The sequence below is a fragment of the Neopelma chrysocephalum genome, unplaced genomic scaffold (genome assembly GCF_003984885.1).
Source record: "Neopelma chrysocephalum unplaced genomic scaffold, ASM398488v2 Primary Assembly neopelma1_26, whole genome shotgun sequence".
NCBI lineage: Eukaryota > Metazoa > Chordata > Aves > Passeriformes > Pipridae > Neopelma > Neopelma chrysocephalum.
This window is the reverse complement of record NW_020897695.1, coordinates 27,550,442-27,567,140: the sequence shown is the minus strand read 5'-3', so window position 1 is coordinate 27,567,140 and position 16,699 is coordinate 27,550,442. Positions and strand designations below refer to the sequence as shown.

General features: G+C 40.8%; 2 protein-coding genes across 12 annotated transcripts in view; one reads left to right on the top strand and one right to left on the bottom strand.

Annotated features, from left to right (window-relative positions):
• The first annotated feature begins 373 nt into the window (after positions 1-373).
• On the top strand, positions 374-10,935 carry ALDH5A1 (aldehyde dehydrogenase 5 family member A1). Its single transcript, XM_027676135.1, is given in 11 exon segments — positions 374-621; positions 623-938; positions 1,075-1,158; positions 2,112-2,282; positions 2,569-2,685; positions 3,112-3,255; positions 4,130-4,273; positions 5,530-5,688; positions 7,016-7,185; positions 7,931-7,989; positions 8,141-10,935. Coding segments are annotated over 11 exon segments (1,818 nt in total). The 3' UTR covers positions 8,347-10,935.
• Positions 10,936-11,986: 1,051 nt separating this feature from the next.
• The window catches only part of KIAA0319 (KIAA0319 ortholog), a 58,909-nt gene continuing 54,196 nt past the window's right edge, over positions 11,987-16,699 (bottom strand). For 7 of the 11 annotated variants that reach the window (XM_027676017.1, XM_027676015.1, XM_027676014.1 and 4 more), the window contains one exon: positions 12,511-16,258. In XM_027676017.1, the coding sequence (XP_027531818.1) occupies positions 16,080-16,258 (179 nt within the window). In that variant the 3' untranslated portion in view covers positions 12,511-16,079. The other 4 variants (XM_027676019.1, XR_003533057.1, XM_027676018.1 and 1 more) reach the window with 4 other exon arrangements.

The following is a 16,699-nucleotide window of genomic DNA, read 5'->3' as shown; positions in this document are numbered from 1 at the left end:
AAGCCATCAAGCTCAAGTCAGCCTGGAGGAGAGGAGACTGAAAGGAGACCTCACAGCAGCCTACAACCTCCTCACAAGGGGAAGTGTGGGGACAGGCACTTATCTCTCTAGTGACCTGAGGGAACGGCATGAAGCTGGCTTAGGGGAGGTTTAGGCTGGATATTAGAAAGAGGTTCTTCACCCAGAGGGTGGTCGGGCAGTGGAACAGGCTCCCCAGGGAAGTGGTCACAGCACTATGCCTGACTGCGTTCAGGAAGGGTTTGGACAACACTCTCAGGCACATGGTGTGACTCGTGGGGTGTCCTCAAAGCCAAGAGTCGGACTTTGATGACCCCTGTGGGTCCCTTCCAACTCAGGACATTTCCATAATCCTATGATTATAATCCACCCCTCTCCCTCCGGGGAGGGGCGTCTCGATGGTACGGGAGTAACGGGACTCCGGGAAGCAGAAGCCAACCCCCCGCCCCCCCCAACCCCGGGCGCTCCAATCCCTGCCAGGGAAGAGGAAACTCCCCTGTCGGGACCGCCGCCGTTCCCCGCGGAGACGCTGTTTCGTGCCCGGCCCCTGCGCGGCTCCTCCTCCGGGGCGGCGCGGGCGGGCCGTGCCGGGGCCCCGCTGCCTGTCGCCGAGCGCGGCCATGGCGACCGTCCTTCCGCGGGGCGCAGCCGCCGCCCGCCGCCGCCTCTTCCTGCGGCTCCCGCCGCCGCTCTGCGCGGGGCCGGCGCGGGGCGCCAGCCGGGCGCTGCCCGCCGCCCTGGTGCGCCGGGGCGGCCTGGTGGGCGGCCGCTGGGTGGAGACGGCCGCCGCTTTCGCCGTGCAAGACCCGGCCAACGGCGAGGAGCTGGGCCGGGTGTCGGACTGTGGCGCGGCTGAGGCGCGGGCGGCCGTGCGGGCCGCGCACGAAGCCGGCGCCGCCTGGGGCCGCCTGCCCGCCAAGGTGAGCGGCCGCGGGAGGGGGCGGCGAGGGGGCCCCGCGGGCGGGGAGCTCCGGGCGGCACCGGCCGGGGCTCCCGGGGCTCCGCTGCCTCGTCCCTGCGTGCGGCGGCCGTGGCAGCCTTGTCTCTCCCTGCCAGGAGAGGAGCTTGCGGCTCCGCAGATGGTACGAGCTGATGGTGGAGAACAAGGAGGAGCTGGCGCGGATCATCACGGCCGAAAACGTGAGTAGGGGGCCGAGGCTGCCTCTGCCCCCGTGGGCACGGATACTGCCCTGTGCCAGCACTCGGACTGGGAAACCCGACACAGAGATGCGAGCAGCGAAATAAAGTAAAACTGACCGCTAACAAAACACCCTGTGTGTATCTCACCAGTTAGCTCAACCTTTTTAAGTTCTCAAAAAAGCCAGGGTGGCTAAGGGGCGCATTGTGCGTTCCCATTGCTCTGCTAGGGCATTGGTTTGATGGCAGCAGTACGTAACCCGCAGAAGCCAGAACCACGTTGTGCTTCATGATGTGCCATGTTGTCCACTTAAACCGCGATCCTCATGGCAGGCAAGTTTGTGTTTTATCAGTGTCATTGACTGGGAAAAAAACTGCAGTGCTATTAAAGCAAGTCGCCAAGTTGGATTCACATAGTCTGCTTTAGTTTGTATCACAGAGTAGTCTGGGAGCTCACAAATGGGTGTCCTTTTGGATAAAACCTTGTTGGAAGATACTTTAAGCAGCTTCTCTGTAGTGTCATAGCTGCTAATGGTCATTTAGTCCACGGAGTCAGCCCTGGAGACAGTTCAGAGTAATGCTCCCAAAACAATGTCTCTGGCATGAACTTTTAACTGTTTTGCCATGTTTTGGTTCTTTCTTCAGAAAGGCAATAGCAGCTAACTGCAGGGTTTGTGAATAAATACATACATTTGCTATTGCTCGTTGTCTTGGGCAGATATGAATCCAGGCACAGCATACAAAATGTTGACTGTACAGTCAGTGATAGTATATTGAAGCTGCACAACTATTGCTGCTGCAATCATACAATTGTTTTTGGAGATCTTGGAGTGTACCTGATAGGGAGTGGACCATAAAGTACACTGAAAAGAACAGAAACTCCAAAATTACTTGAATTTGTTTTTAGTACTTTGGTTTGCCACTTACAATGTATCTTCAATCTGATTTAATCAAAGGGGAAGCCTCTGAAAGAAGCACAGGGTGAAATCGTGTATTCTGCTTCGTTTCTGGAGTGGTTTGCAGAGGAGGCTCGCCGGATTTATGGTGATGTTATTCCAGCGTCTGCAAAAGACAGAAGAGTGCTGGTGCTGAAGCAGCCAGTAGGAGTGGCAGCCATTATAACCCCAGTAAGCATTGCTGAACTTTTTCGAATCACCTGGAGGTTTTCAGCTCAGCCCACAGCATGGGGCCGTGGCCTTATGGCTTCTCCAGCCCTGGAAAACACCCCTGAAAATGTTCATTTGTACCTTGTATTTGCTTCTTCCTTGATTGGCAGTGCTTTTTAATATTCACTTAGTACATCATGCACAACTGTTTAGTTTATTGCATAAATACAGAAAATGTCAGTTATTTCTGCAAAAACAGGTGGCAGAATTTTCCCAACTTGGATTGTACTTTTTTCTCTCACCCTAGTGGAATTTTCCCAGCGCTATGATTACCCGGAAGGTTGGTGCAGCTCTGGCAGCTGGCTGTACAGTGGTAGTGAAACCTGCAGAGGACACACCTTTATCAGCATTAGCTCTTGGTGAGGTGAGCTTTCATTTTAAGCTTTATCTTAGCAGTTGACTGAAGCTGTAAATGGGGAGTCAGATGCGCTTTGAAGGTAACTCTGGCCCCCTTCATACTTGAAGAAAGGGCAAACTGGCTGACTTGATCCAGGGGTTTTATTTTAGTGAGAATCTTTGGAAGTTGCCTCTAATATGGTCTAGGTCCTCAAAGAGGATTGGGCTGTTTAGCCACACAAAACATTCTTATAGCTTTCATTTGGTTACTTTGAACAGACAGCTTAAACCTATCAAGCTGCTCTCTTGATAATGTGGCATCTATTTCTAGTTGTGCTGAGCCCTTTTGGCTTCTATTGACTTACAGACTAGTTTCTTCAAAACAACAAACATTGTGACTATTCCTAATGCAAAATGCACTGATAATGGAAATTCTGTTTTTCTTTTGTTGCAGCTTGCAAACCAGGCTGGAATTCCAGCAGGAGTGTATAATGTTGTTCCTTGTTCCAGACAACAGACAGCAGCTGTAGGGGAAGTGCTGTGCACTGATCCACTGGTATCCAAAATATCTTTTACTGGCTCTACAGCAACGGGAAAGGTACATAAGTGGACAGAATATCCATGAAGATTATTACTGTGGTTATACTGGAAAGGTAGGGGGAAAGTGCGTGCCTTTATACAGAGCCTTCTTTTTTGGCTGCTGTACACAGACTGTCCAAATAATTGTGTACTTCTTGAGATACTGCCTATTTGTTTAGTATCAGTACTTCACAGAAGGATGCTTGTCTGCAACTTCTTGATAACTGCCCTTTATTAAATTATAATGTGAACAGTTTTACATAAGATGTTCTTGTTCTATATCAATAAGGTGACAACATACTAATAAGAACACTGAAACTGAGTTTCAAAGGTACTATTCAGGAATGGCTCCTGCAGTTGAGAGAAAGTGTTAGAGAAGTAAGGCTCAGGAATCTCTGCTATCAGCTGTAGTCAGGAAGCAATCTTGTTGCCATGTAATGAAATCACTAAAACTGCAGAGTGTGGCTAGAAAATGACAGAATTCTATGGGATGGCTGTATGCAGAATTAAAAAAAAGTCTGGTATCAAGTCAAATCTTGATCCCAAATTCTGTCAGATCTTGGAAAACTTTTCTAGGAGTAGTCAAGATTTTATTATTGAGAAAGGATCGAACAAGCAAACAGAAGTAACAATATTAGTGTGTAAAAGCTTGATGACCTGACCTTAAATTGATCAAAATCCTTCTCTTCATTAGTTCTTGGCGAGAATTTAATCTTTAAAGATTTCAGTGAAGGAAATTTATCCTTGTTTTTGTTATAGGAAATAATCTAACATTATAGAGAAATGCAGATTATTTCCTTGCCAGAGTTAATTTTTTACTGCCTCACATCCATGATTCCACAGTTCACATCTGGTAGAGGTACAGATTTCTCTGTCTTTTTTGTTGCCTACAGATATTGCTGAAACATGCGGCTGGCACTGTGAAGCGAGTTTCCATGGAGCTTGGAGGACATGCTCCTTTCATAGTGTTTGACAGCGCCAATGTGGACCGTGCTGTTGCAGGAGCCCTTGCTTCTAAGTATAGAAACTCGGGGCAGGTGAGAATTAACTTTTTTGTCCTTGTTTCTAGAAAGTGAAGAGTTGTACATGTAGTTTAAGCTGTAAATAAGATATTTTATGTAAAAGGAAAGCATAGAGCACTTCATTGTGAAGATGCTGGACTCACACATGGCTGTGGGCACTCAAGCCAGTTATCAGCAAGTCTGAATAGCAACACTAAAATCCCATATATTTTCACAACATATGTGGCAGTCACTGAGAAGAAAGATGTTCACTAGGACCCATCACAAGAGCTTGAGAAGTGATAAGGCATTTTGTCATATTCTTTGTTAACATTACATTCCTTGGAGAACTAGAACTGTGAAAGACACCATCCTGCTTCAGTCTATTAAAAGACACTGTCAGATAGTTTTTCCACAATGAGTAGCTTAAAAAAAGTGGAAAACAGGATTTGAGTGTACATTGCTTCAAATGTATTTTAATTAGAGTCAAAAAAATTGTAAGAGCATCACTTTCCACAACAATCAGCTGAGACGGGCTGTTCCAGCCTTATGGGTATTACCTGTACATGTGAACATGAAGTTGATGAACTCCAGCTTTAGAAAAGCAGCAAGTTTTCAGTGGGACTGGGAGGTTGTTTTGTGTGGAAAATGTTGCTTGAATAACAGAAGAAGAAGATATAACACTAATCTTGGGAAGAAAGAAAGGAAACAAAAGTAGACAAGGACCACTGAGGGATCCGACCCACAGTGGACAAGATCTAACATAAAAGGCACCACCACACTGTTCTTGCTGTAGAGAAGGATAAATTAGCTGTTCCTTCTGAGATACCATAGCCATCAGAGCAAAGGGGAAGCACAAATACATAGTCCATTGAAAGCACTTGGAAACAAATTCCAGGAAGAAAGCAAAAGAGACCCCACACCACCAAATGCGATTTGAGTTTCTGCTGCTCACTCCAGCATTCTGCAGTCTAATTAGAAGGTATATTGTGCAGCTTCTGGACCTTGTTTGATTCATATATGAGCCTACAAAACTCAGAAAACCTTTACCCAGTGTAAGCAACTTCAGCAATGTGATGTATTTCACACACATACTGACAGCTTGTTGTATTTCTAGAGTGAAATGGGTATCAAAAGAAATGGCATAGCATAGCTTAAGGTGAGGGAGAAGAGGCAGAGGACATCAGTGTTGTAAACTGATTCTGTGGCATGAAGGCCAGAAAGAATTAAGGGATAGATTAAATACAATATAAACTACTGTTAGTTTTTTTCCTTTTCATGTTTGTTTTCAGACTTGTGTCTGCACAAACCGTTTCCTGGTGCAAAAGGGAATTCATGACGAATTTGTGGAAAAGTTTGCTAAAGCTATAGAGAAAGAACTACATGTTGGAAATGGATTTGATGCAAAAACTACCCAAGGACCACTGATAAATGAAAAAGCAGTGGAGAAGGTATAAATAAAATATTTTATTTTTGACATCTTAGTTTTCTTTTTGTGATCCATAAAGTAACTTTAGATTTATATTTCACTGTTTTTGTTTTATTAGAATGTATTTGCAATGTGGCTGGAAGTGTGTTGTGTCCTCCAAGTCCTCGTGTACATATAGACAAACAGATGTGGACAGTTCATGTATCATTCCCCTATTTCCATTAAGGGAAAGAGAGGCCTTCTTTAGGGGAAGCTGATTCCTCCTGCTTACTTCCTAGCTGTTCTCAAGACCATTTACTGAAATTTGATACACTGTGAGAGCTCTGTGGTGATCCTGCAATTCTGAAATGCTATGATTGAAAGCTTATTTTGAAGAACAGTGCCTCTGTTTGGCAAAAACTCAGCAGAATAATTCATCAGAGTTAAAACTACCAGAACTCAGGATGTTGCAATCAGGATGTTGCAATCAGGATGTTGAAACTTTACGTGCATGGTTCAGGTTTTCTGTTTTGGATGACTCGTGACTCCAGGATTTATTTTTTTTTTAATCCTAATAAGACACATTTTCTTCCTAAGATTAAAGATTACTAAATTATGTGGCTCATACTTTGTAAGATACTATGGCTCAGTTATATGCAGGCTTGGTTTGAATCCATTCTACTTGAATGCTGCCAGATTCTCTCTGTCTATAAAATAATAGAATATGAAAAAAAATAGTTATTTGGGAGACAAAGGACTTGTTTTCCTTCCTTCATGCCTTCCCTTTGTGCATCACAAAAGTGTAGTGTGCATATCACATACAACTATATATACAAATAAGCAAGCACTGTAAATGGTCACTTAGGAGCCTTTCTGTAATTTCAAAGGACAGTATTCTAGGTGGAGATTGCTGCTTTAGTTTTCTTATTAATTTGTTGTCTTTAGATGAATGTGGATGTAGGGGGTGGAAAATGTTCTTGCCAGTACCATCTTGAAAGCTGTCTCTTTTCAAATGGCCGTCACATCTGTTTTCATAGTGACTTATCACTGGTATAAGAAATAACTTCTAGTCCTGCAAAGACTTTTTCTCATACTAAATGTAGTCTTCTAATTTCAACAGAAAAGTTGAATCTTTAATATTGATGAGACTGGGGCCATACTCAAAATTTATCCCTCTGAAATTATATCAGACTGAGAGAAATAAAAATTCAAGAGAAATTAGATTATATTGCAAGTGATCCTCTGAAAACTATAAACCTCTCTTCAAGATTTTCTTTTTTAATATTGGAGACTATTATTTCTTCAGTGAGAAATGTACTCTTTTTCATTCTTAAATGCCGACTTTGAGATTTTTGTTATGCATACCTCAGGTAGAGAAACACATCAAGGATGCAGTTTCTCAAGGAGCATGTATTGTGACTGGAGGGAAACGACACAGCTTGGGGAAGAATTTCTTTGAGCCAACATTACTTAGTAACGTTACAACAAAAATGCTTTGCACCCAAGAGGAGACATTTGGCCCTTTAGCACCAGTTATCAAGTAAGATTATTAATTTTCCAGATCAAAAATAACAATTAAAAACCAATGAAAGATTATTTTGAATAAACAAGATTTGAAAGGCAGTTTGTCAAAAAAAAATTTGTGTGATCACACAAGTCTTGTAATAAGACTGGGGTGCACGTGAAAACATACTTTGGTTATGTGGTTGGCTTGTTTCTCTCTTGGCCTGATTTTAGCATCTCTGCAACTTTTTGCAAATCACTTTGTTTTAAAGTGTATTAATAGTTAAGCAAAGGTAGATAGCAGAAAAACCTTCATCAGCTTCATATCTGTGGTATGAAATAGGAGACATGAGTTTTGAATTTGTCATGTGATTTACTAGTCCTAAATTTTTCTGACAGAGGATGACTTAGAGCTGTCTGTTCTTAAAACCTTCCCTGCCTCTCTGCAGAGCAATTGGATGTGATAGAAGAACATCCAGTTACCTCTCAGAGTTGAGTGCTTGTGTAGTTGGGGAAATAGGTGGGCTAACCAATGTGAAGTAAATGTTTTAGCTACCAATATCTAGGGAGGATAAAGGGAATCTTAATTTAAACTGCTGGTATGATTTAAGAGAAGAGGTAGACACTCCGTTGTTTCAAAGGGAAAGTTAAATTACATATTTAAAGTACACTTTTGGGAAAAAAATCATTTTTATTTCTGATAAAACTGCTTCTTGTCAGTAAGTCAGCAATACAGTAGGTGAACTGCAAGCCTCATTTTTATTTTTTCTTTCTATTGATAGATTTGAGACTGAAGAAGAAGCTGTTGCTATAGCAAATGCAGCTAATGTGGGTTTAGCAGGTATGCCTCTGTCAGATAAGTATTTCTGTGGTTTTATGAGCTGTAGTGTGATAGGGTGATGATTTTGAATGTCATTAAAGTCTCTTTTTCACAGTATTCTGCAATTGTTCTTACTGATTTTCATTCCTGTATCTCTGTGTCTGCACGGCAGGATATTTCTACTCCCAAGATCCAGCTCAAATCTGGAGAGTCGCGGAACAGCTGGAAGTTGGAATGGTTGGTGTTAATGAAGGCATAATCTCGTCAGTGGAGTGTCCTTTTGGTGGGGTAAAAGAGTCTGGCTTAGGGCGAGAAGGTTCAAAGTATGGCATTGATGAATACTTAGAAATAAAATATGTCTGCTTGGGAGGCTTATAAAAATCTTCAAAAAGCACAATCCCAACAGCTTGGAAAAGAATGCTGTAGTTTTAATAAGCTTCTTGAAGCAGAAATAAGTATGAATGCAACTTCTACCTTCTTTAAAACTAAGTAACCCCGTTCTGTGTGTGTAAAGATATTTACAGTATTCTGTGCTGCCATATGTTTTTACATGGTCTTTGTTTATACCTTCAGTTTTTCAGCAATGTGATCAAAATGTCCATCCTTTTTAGTAAAGAGTAGGGATGCACATTTATTATTCTTGGATTATCCTTGTGTAACTGGGAGAACTTGGAGGCTGGTGCTTAATGAAAATAGACTATAACTTCTGTCAAGAGGAAACTAGACCACCATTTTCTAGTACCTTTCGTGTTTCAGTGTGGATGTGGGAGGTTTTGGGATGGTGGTCTCCCTTTAAAATTTTGTGTAAATACTTACATTTTCTAATGTGCTTATATGACATTCTTTAGAAGCAAGTGTGTCTTTTTTTTATTTTTAATTATGGGTGAATCTGATGGTTACGAAAAGTGAAGAATTGCTTTTAGCTACAGCTAGGCATCCACGCAGGCAAACAGACAGCTTTTTCGGTGCTGTAAATGCTGACTGCAGAAGCCCTGTTCAGCTTTTGGTCTCTGAGCAAAGAGCTGTGATTTATGCCTAACAGCTTGCACGCCTAGGATTAAATACGGCTCTTGTTTGATGTCTGTTAGCCCCAGTTCTTAGTTCCAGTCCTAGGAACGGGACAGTCCAGGACAAAGAATTGCTGGCTTAGTGAGTAGCAGGAGGAAGATGGGATACTTACAGGAATAACTTGCAGAATTGTAAGGGGACAATTGTGCTGAAGACAGCACAAGTGGTGACATATGATGATAAAGATAAAACTCCCTCCCTTCCATGAAAAGACCATGACTCTCCTTGGGTAGAAGTTCCGCAGTGTCTAAAGGAACATTACTCCACCTCCAAAGAATATGAGCAGATAAATGGTTCCGTCCCTCTGGGCTCTGTGCCTTGAACTGGATTTTTGGTTATGCAGGTGAATGTCCATTAGGGAGGAAGACTTAAAAACCTTTGAACATGGCTAACTGTATGACCTAATAAAGATTTAAATAGTAGTGATTAGAGATGAGACTTTGACACATCACCTCACTATTCTGTCATCTTCGAAAGATGATGCAAAGCTTCCTTAATATGAAATAAACAATGTTGTTTAAACATTATTTTAATGGCAGTCAAACAAAGCACTTTTAAAAATGTGCAATGTTAATTTGGCAAATAAATCAGCACTGCAGAGGCTAAGTGGAATAAATTTTGTTTCTGGTGTTCATTATTAAAAATAAATAAAAGACTGCAATGGAGGTCTTCTTCCTGTAAACTAATGAATGTACCCCATGAAATAGGATATTTTAAGATATTTTATCCCATCGAGCAAAGGTAACACAAGCCCTGGGGAAGGAAGCCAAGAGTTTCACGGTTTTGGTTTGTTTTTTTTTTTAAAGCGCACATAAAGTAGCATTGACTGCTACTTCTCATTTTTAAATATTTTTTATGGTTATATTTGTGTAACACTTGAGACCAGATGGGTCTGGAGCACATTACCTGTCAGTAGTGTGTGTGCATCGTGCCAAGCAAAGGGCAGTTAAAGGACACTTACTGCCCTTCCAGTAATTCCTAATGCACCACACCAACACATTTATGGTAGTGAGGACTTAGTACTGTTACCTGTGCTTGTTGACAAGTACAAAAAAAGGATGGCCTATTTCTACACTAGTTGCAAGAAACTTTCTTATATCCAGCTTCTAACCTTACAGTATTGAGCACATATCCTGCCTGAATTTGGGGAATACAATGTGGAAGAGGAAACTGTTTGCCAGCCTTGGCTGCCAATGTGTGTTTATTTCTGAGAGGTTAACTAGGTAGAAGAAGGTCATAACTTGGTGCCTGGGTACCACAACACAGTGATGCAGGCACTAGTACAGCTATTGTACACAGGTAGAATATCTGCCACTGAAATTGCTGACTTAAATTATGTCTGCCTGTGGACTGCAGTATAAGGTCAAAATTAATCATCTCATTTACAGCTGTATGACAGTGAAGTATTGAATGTGAGTGTACTTCCTGGGACAGTGCAGTTGTAGGATAAATTCTTTAACCCCCTGCTCTCTTCACTGCAAAATTACTGATCTGATGTGTTGATACATTTGAAATCTTAATGTCTTTTCTGAGAATAGCACTTTTAATGAGTAAATGTTTACCTTTTTTCTAGCAAATAATACTTTTACTATGCCTGATGGCAAGCACAAACCATAAATAAAGATAAGGTATGTAATAAACTTTAAAAATACCTTTGTCTAGATTGGATTGTGGTTGGATTCCAGCATAGTATCCTTGTGTTAGTAAGGTCTACATCAGTCAAGCACAGAATAATCAAAAGTTGTCTTCATAACAAAAACTGATTCTTCAACAAAAGACTTACTTGAATTCTCACACCTCAGTTATGTCAATTGCACTTGTGATAGTTTAGCAATTTCTGGATATTAAAACTGTGATTAAAAATGTTTTTAGTTAATAAATAACTTCTGTGAAAGCACTAGATTTTGTGACTTACTTCACTTCATTCAATGTTGAATTGACAATCTGACAGCAGCCACATTAAGGTCAGTCTCTCAGATTTCCACAGAATATTTTGTTCTGCCAGCTTTATCACTGGAAAAGATGACACTTTGCATCCACCTGTTCATAACGTGTATCCCCAATTAGAGTCCTTTGAATCTAAATCAAATAGATGAGACTATTTTGACATAGTAATATGCTGTTAGTCATTTTGTATGCAAGTCTTTTATGCTGAATCAAACATTTTATCACAAGACAGAGGTTTTGTATATCAGTGTCTTCCCTGCTTTCATGATGTGATTAATTGCATAATTCTTTACCTCATTTATTAAGACTTAAAATAGAGTTTTGGAAGCTCTTTTATTTTCATTTAGTTAATACAGTTTTGAAGCCTCAGAAACTGTCTTAATTGCCAACCTGATTTAGTTGTGGCCAATTTCCATTTTATTTTCTTACATTATTCTTTAAATAGCTGTTGTTTGACACCCCCTCGCCACCCCCGCTGCCTGTCTTCTCTGTGTTATAAACTCTCCAGAAGCTGTGCTTACCTGGTCTGCTAGATATTAACAACTTAGCTAACCTAGAGAAGAAGATTTATGTAGTGTATTCAGAAGCTCTGTGTCACATTTTAGCACTTGTTTAAAGTTTTTCTGTGTCAAGACTCCCTGCTTAGGACCTTCCAAGAACAACCACAAGAAGTTGGTGGCATATTCACTTTTATCAGTGAGTGCTGAAGCTACTTTGCACAACTGGCTGAAGTTTAGGAATCACTGCTGCTGATATTCTGTTGCACCAGGCTACTCAAAGGGCAGGGGGCAGGCTACTGCTGTTACCAAAATGTACAGTGCAATAACAAAGGGGTAGATTCCATTCCTCAATACAGGACATTTATGTATCTCATCAGCTCACTCAGCAGCCAGTGTCCCCTTGCAGGAGCCCAGTATGAATGTATGAGGTGCCATGTATCCAAATACACTTAAAAGTGTAGCTTTTATGGGGTATGATTTTTCCTTATAGAAAAACACTTTTATCTCATAGTACCTTTTATTATCACAAATTAGCACAAACTTCACACACACTGATGTAAGGACTTTTTCTTTTGAAGTTATGAAACAGGCAGCATAACCTGCCTCTATCTAACACAGTATTTTGGTTTATATTGCACACTGATTACTGCAAAGCACAAACGCTCTCAGGTACTGGATTTGTTATAGAGTAAGCCACAAAACTTGTGAAATTACCACACTCGGTATGACAGCTGGTGATTATTTACACACAGCCAATTAAACCAAGTAAGGACAAGCACCACGAGAAAACCTACTGTGAACTGCAGTAAATTATTTTTTTCCTGCTCTCTGATGTACTGAATTATGTCACCTCTCTAGAAGAAGATGCTTCTATCAGTAGGAAAGGAAGGGATCAGCTATTGCACTGCTTTTATGTTTGAGTACAGACATAAGCTATGGTATACAACATATGTCTATTAGCCTGACCTGAGTACTGTATTGAGTCCAATACAGTACACCATGCCTAAAAGAGTACCTGACAAGTTCCTAAAATGAAAGACAAAAATTTATTAGTTACATAAATGTAGCAATTTCAGCTCAGAAACAGTTCCAGTTACAATACAATAGCAACTGCAATAAATAACATTTTCTAGAAACAGGTTCCTAATATAAGTTCTGTAATAGCTCACTCATCCACCCACAAGGAGAAGTGCTTCCATACAGAGACAAGCTACAAATTTGCAGCTCATCTGCACTTGATTCATAGCCTGTGCAAAAATTATTTGCCTTTGCTGCCTCCTTTTTAAAATTTATTTCTAAACTTTTTATTTCCCTCCTTTGCCTTGGGGAGTTCAGGACATAAAAGGAACGTGAAATTGGTTTTTCTTTGCTGCAGAAATATGGGATTAGTATTCTAGATAGGATCAATGATAAGCAATAACTGATATTAAGAAATGAATTCACCTCTCTATCCCTCTCTATCCCATTTCCCTTCTTCTAGAGGAATGTTTACCTCTCTCAAACCTCAAATAAATGGCAGAAGACTACAATAAATGTCATTTTATTACTACCATCCCAAAGCTTCATCTGACTACTGCCCATTATCAGTATACTGGGGGGTAAAACTAGTTTCACTTGAGGCTAAAAGCAGGAACAGGACATTTGCCTAAACTCAATTATTTCAAGAACATCAGAATATTTAAGGAAAGTGTGCATCCAGCACAGAGAACACACGCACCCACTCACTCACTCTCTGTTAAGTTCACACACTGTTAAGTTCCTTTATGTGTGCACACTTCTGTTTGCCCACAGAGACCAAGAAAAGCAAAATTGATACCCTATAAGCAAACAGCTGTCAGCACAAAACAGATGCCTGAACAGTACTTATATGGGATGCATCTGACAGAGAGAAAGAAGACTGTTTACCTAAAAGGACAGAGTTGACAATGTATGCTTACACACAGAACAAGAAAAACCTGATTCCTGTACTTGTTTTACTAGAGAATCAACCTTTAGTTTTGGGGTTTGGTTTGGGTTTTTGTTTTGGGTTTTTTGTTTGGTTGGTTTTTTGTTTGGTTGGTTGGGTTTGGGTTTTTTTGTTTGCTTGGTTTTGGTTTTTTATTTTTTATAAAAAGATGTCTGAATTTTAATTCCTTGAAAGAACAGCCTCCTAGCCTTTTGCATTGACTTTAAACATAAAATAAACCCAAAACATATAAAGTGACTGATTTCACAAAACTGATGGATGCCGCTGACTGCACTGACATGTCCTAAAAGGTAAGTTTATAGATAAAGGCACACTGGAGACAGTATTTAGCAGAAGCATTAATGGCAGCAAGGCAAATACAAAGTTGAAATTGCTTAAGCAACTTGTTTGCTTGTTTAAAAATGCACGTGTCCATGAGCATGATTCCTGCTGGAACATTTTGGGAAGTTGTGCAGAATGAATTAAGCCCAACATTTGAATTTCAAAGGAAAAAAAAAAATCAGTATTTTGAGTGGGCCTTAACTTTATTCAGGAATACTTTAAAGTAAACACTGCATTATTATGTTAACACATCTGGAGCAGAAACTGAAAGACATCAGAAGCTGACCTTGCTTTTATTGACCAAGTTATTTAAAAATATATATACATATACACACACACTCTCAAGAAGGGGGAGAGTGTGATAAAGTAGATTTGTTTCAATAAATATGCTAAACCCCCCATACACAGAGTTGAAACTTGGTTTCTGAAGAAAGCGAATCATACCATTCATACTGCACCTTGCTGGTGGGTACGGGAAAAACATAGACAACACCTGCACTAGCCCTTTTTAGCTCTTCACAGCCTCTCCCTCCACGATGACTCCTGCAGCCACACAAAGCTCTTCAGAGAAATGCAGGGCTGGGCACAGGATAAATACTCCTCAGTGCTGCATTAGTAGCCTTAGGGACTCTTGCTGGCTGCATTTGAGAATCAAAGGTATGAAACAAGTTATGAGCATGCCGTGTTGCTGCAACTTTTGACTACTGATTCCTTCCAACCTAGTTGCCCAACTCCATTAACAAGAGAAGCACAGAAGCCCCGGTGTTCAACTCAGCTACTCTGGTCTCTCAGACTTCTAAGAAGGGATGGAGAAAGCCCTAAAATTCTCCACTAAATTATTCTTCATGATGGAAATGGGCTATGTACCCTCCCCGAGCCTTCTATGCTGCTCCCTTTGATCTCTATACTGCTCCATCCTTCTCCAATATTGGGTTCTCTACCACTGGACTAAAAACGAAAAAACTCTCTCCAAAATGCTCCCACAGGAATGTTTTCTCCATCAAAACACATCATTCCTCCATCTCAGCCCAAGACTCCAGCACATCAGTAGAGTACCCCTAGGAAAAGCTGACGTCATGGCTAAACAGTACCACTGACACAGATGTCCCCACCAAGTGAGGCTTATGTATAAAAGCCAGGTCTTCAGTTTGGGATTTCAAGAACAGTATTGTGGGGGCATGATTTTAAAGCCTAACAAGCAGGCTGTGAAGAAATTATCCAGACTGTGAACAGGATTTTAAGAATTTCAATACACCTACCCTTGCCAAAAACCTGAAAGGATCTCTTTAGGTCAACACATCCAGTCACTGAATAGCCACAGAGGAAGAAATAAAACAGTTTAATGTTCAAGCTAAAACCTTGTTCAGTACCGATTCCCATGGCAATGAAGGTAGGTGTTGAAACTCCCGCTTTACACACGGTATTTGCCACAAGCATTTCACTACACAAGTGCCTGGCACGTTCTCTAACTGAGCACTGAGGCTGACAGATGAAAACTCAGCTGAGTGTTTAGTCTTAGAAGGTTCAGAGCTCCTCAAAAGTGATGTCTAAGCAAAAGGTTGCTTGGGGTGCTTAAAATGCTTCTGCAGGCGCTACAGTTTCCTGGATGGACATGGCATAGACAAAGCACTTTCATCATTACAGAGGCAGCCTAAGGCTGGACTTTCCTGTAGACATCATATCTCCTATGAAAATACAGGGAAAAACTTTCTTTGAAAACAAAACAAAGACATTTCCACCTCATGAATACTACCCTACAAAAAGAATTCACAAAACACAGTCAGATAAACACAATGCACTGAAAATGCTCTCTGTGTTTCCATCCTGAACTGAAAATTAAGATGGAGCCTGTGGCCACATATTACTCTCTCTAGTTGTAATGGAATTTATCTATATTGGCTTTTGCTGTTATAAACCACACTGCTTCTCCAAGAGAGTGCTAGGAGCACAGGACATGAATCTATATACCATTGTTAGTTACCACAGTCTGTAGCACAACAGCCCTGGCTAATTTTGTAGCAGTGACATAGAAAAAAGGGCCTTCAGAAGTTCAGACAAACATTCAGCATGGAACATGGAAGAAATAAGACGTGCTTTTCCTTGTTCCTATAACGGTGACAAGAGGAGTTAGTGGACCATCTAATCTTTCTTCCTTTGTTCTTCCTTCCTCTACCTGTGTTAAAAATTTACCCTTTCACCTGCAATTAGTTGATAATTTAGGAAGCTTTTGGTTCTGGAAAAAACAGAGGTGGGGCAACATGTTTCAGATGTGTCGCACCAGCGTGTTCTGTGCTTTTACCCTCATTCAGTTATCTGTCTTTGGAGCTGTAGTTGAAGGAAACTCCATTTCTGATGGATCCATTCATAAGTGTTCTAGAATTCTCTCTTTCAATCTTTTCTCTGCTGAAGATAGTGTCCTGATCACTGTCAAACTCTGACTCGGAGACCATCAGACTGGAGTTGTGTTCTGTACTTCTGTGTTTTATACCTGACAATAAAAAAGCAAAACAAACTCATTAGAAAGATTTGACTTTTTAGTAATAACTAACCACCACTGTCCCTGCTGTGATATGAAAAGTAAGTGAAAACCTTCTCTGCATTGTAATGTAACAGCGTGCACCACTGCCACCATCAATATAAAAACTGGCCTAAGAACTATCACATACTGTCGGGCAGATACTCTTCCGACTTCACTACAGGCTCATCAGTTTATGGCTCTGAAATTTGAATATATGCATTTAAATTTGAAAGAATTAGATTATCTTAGTACATACCTAATGTACTTTTAATAGCTTAAATCTGGAAATTAGTTTGTCTACTCAACTGTCTTATTAACACAAGTGGGAATGAAAGGTCATGGTTTCTACAGAAATGTTATTTCTGTCTTTCTAGGAAAGCAATTTCTCAGGATGATTTTAATTCCTTGGGT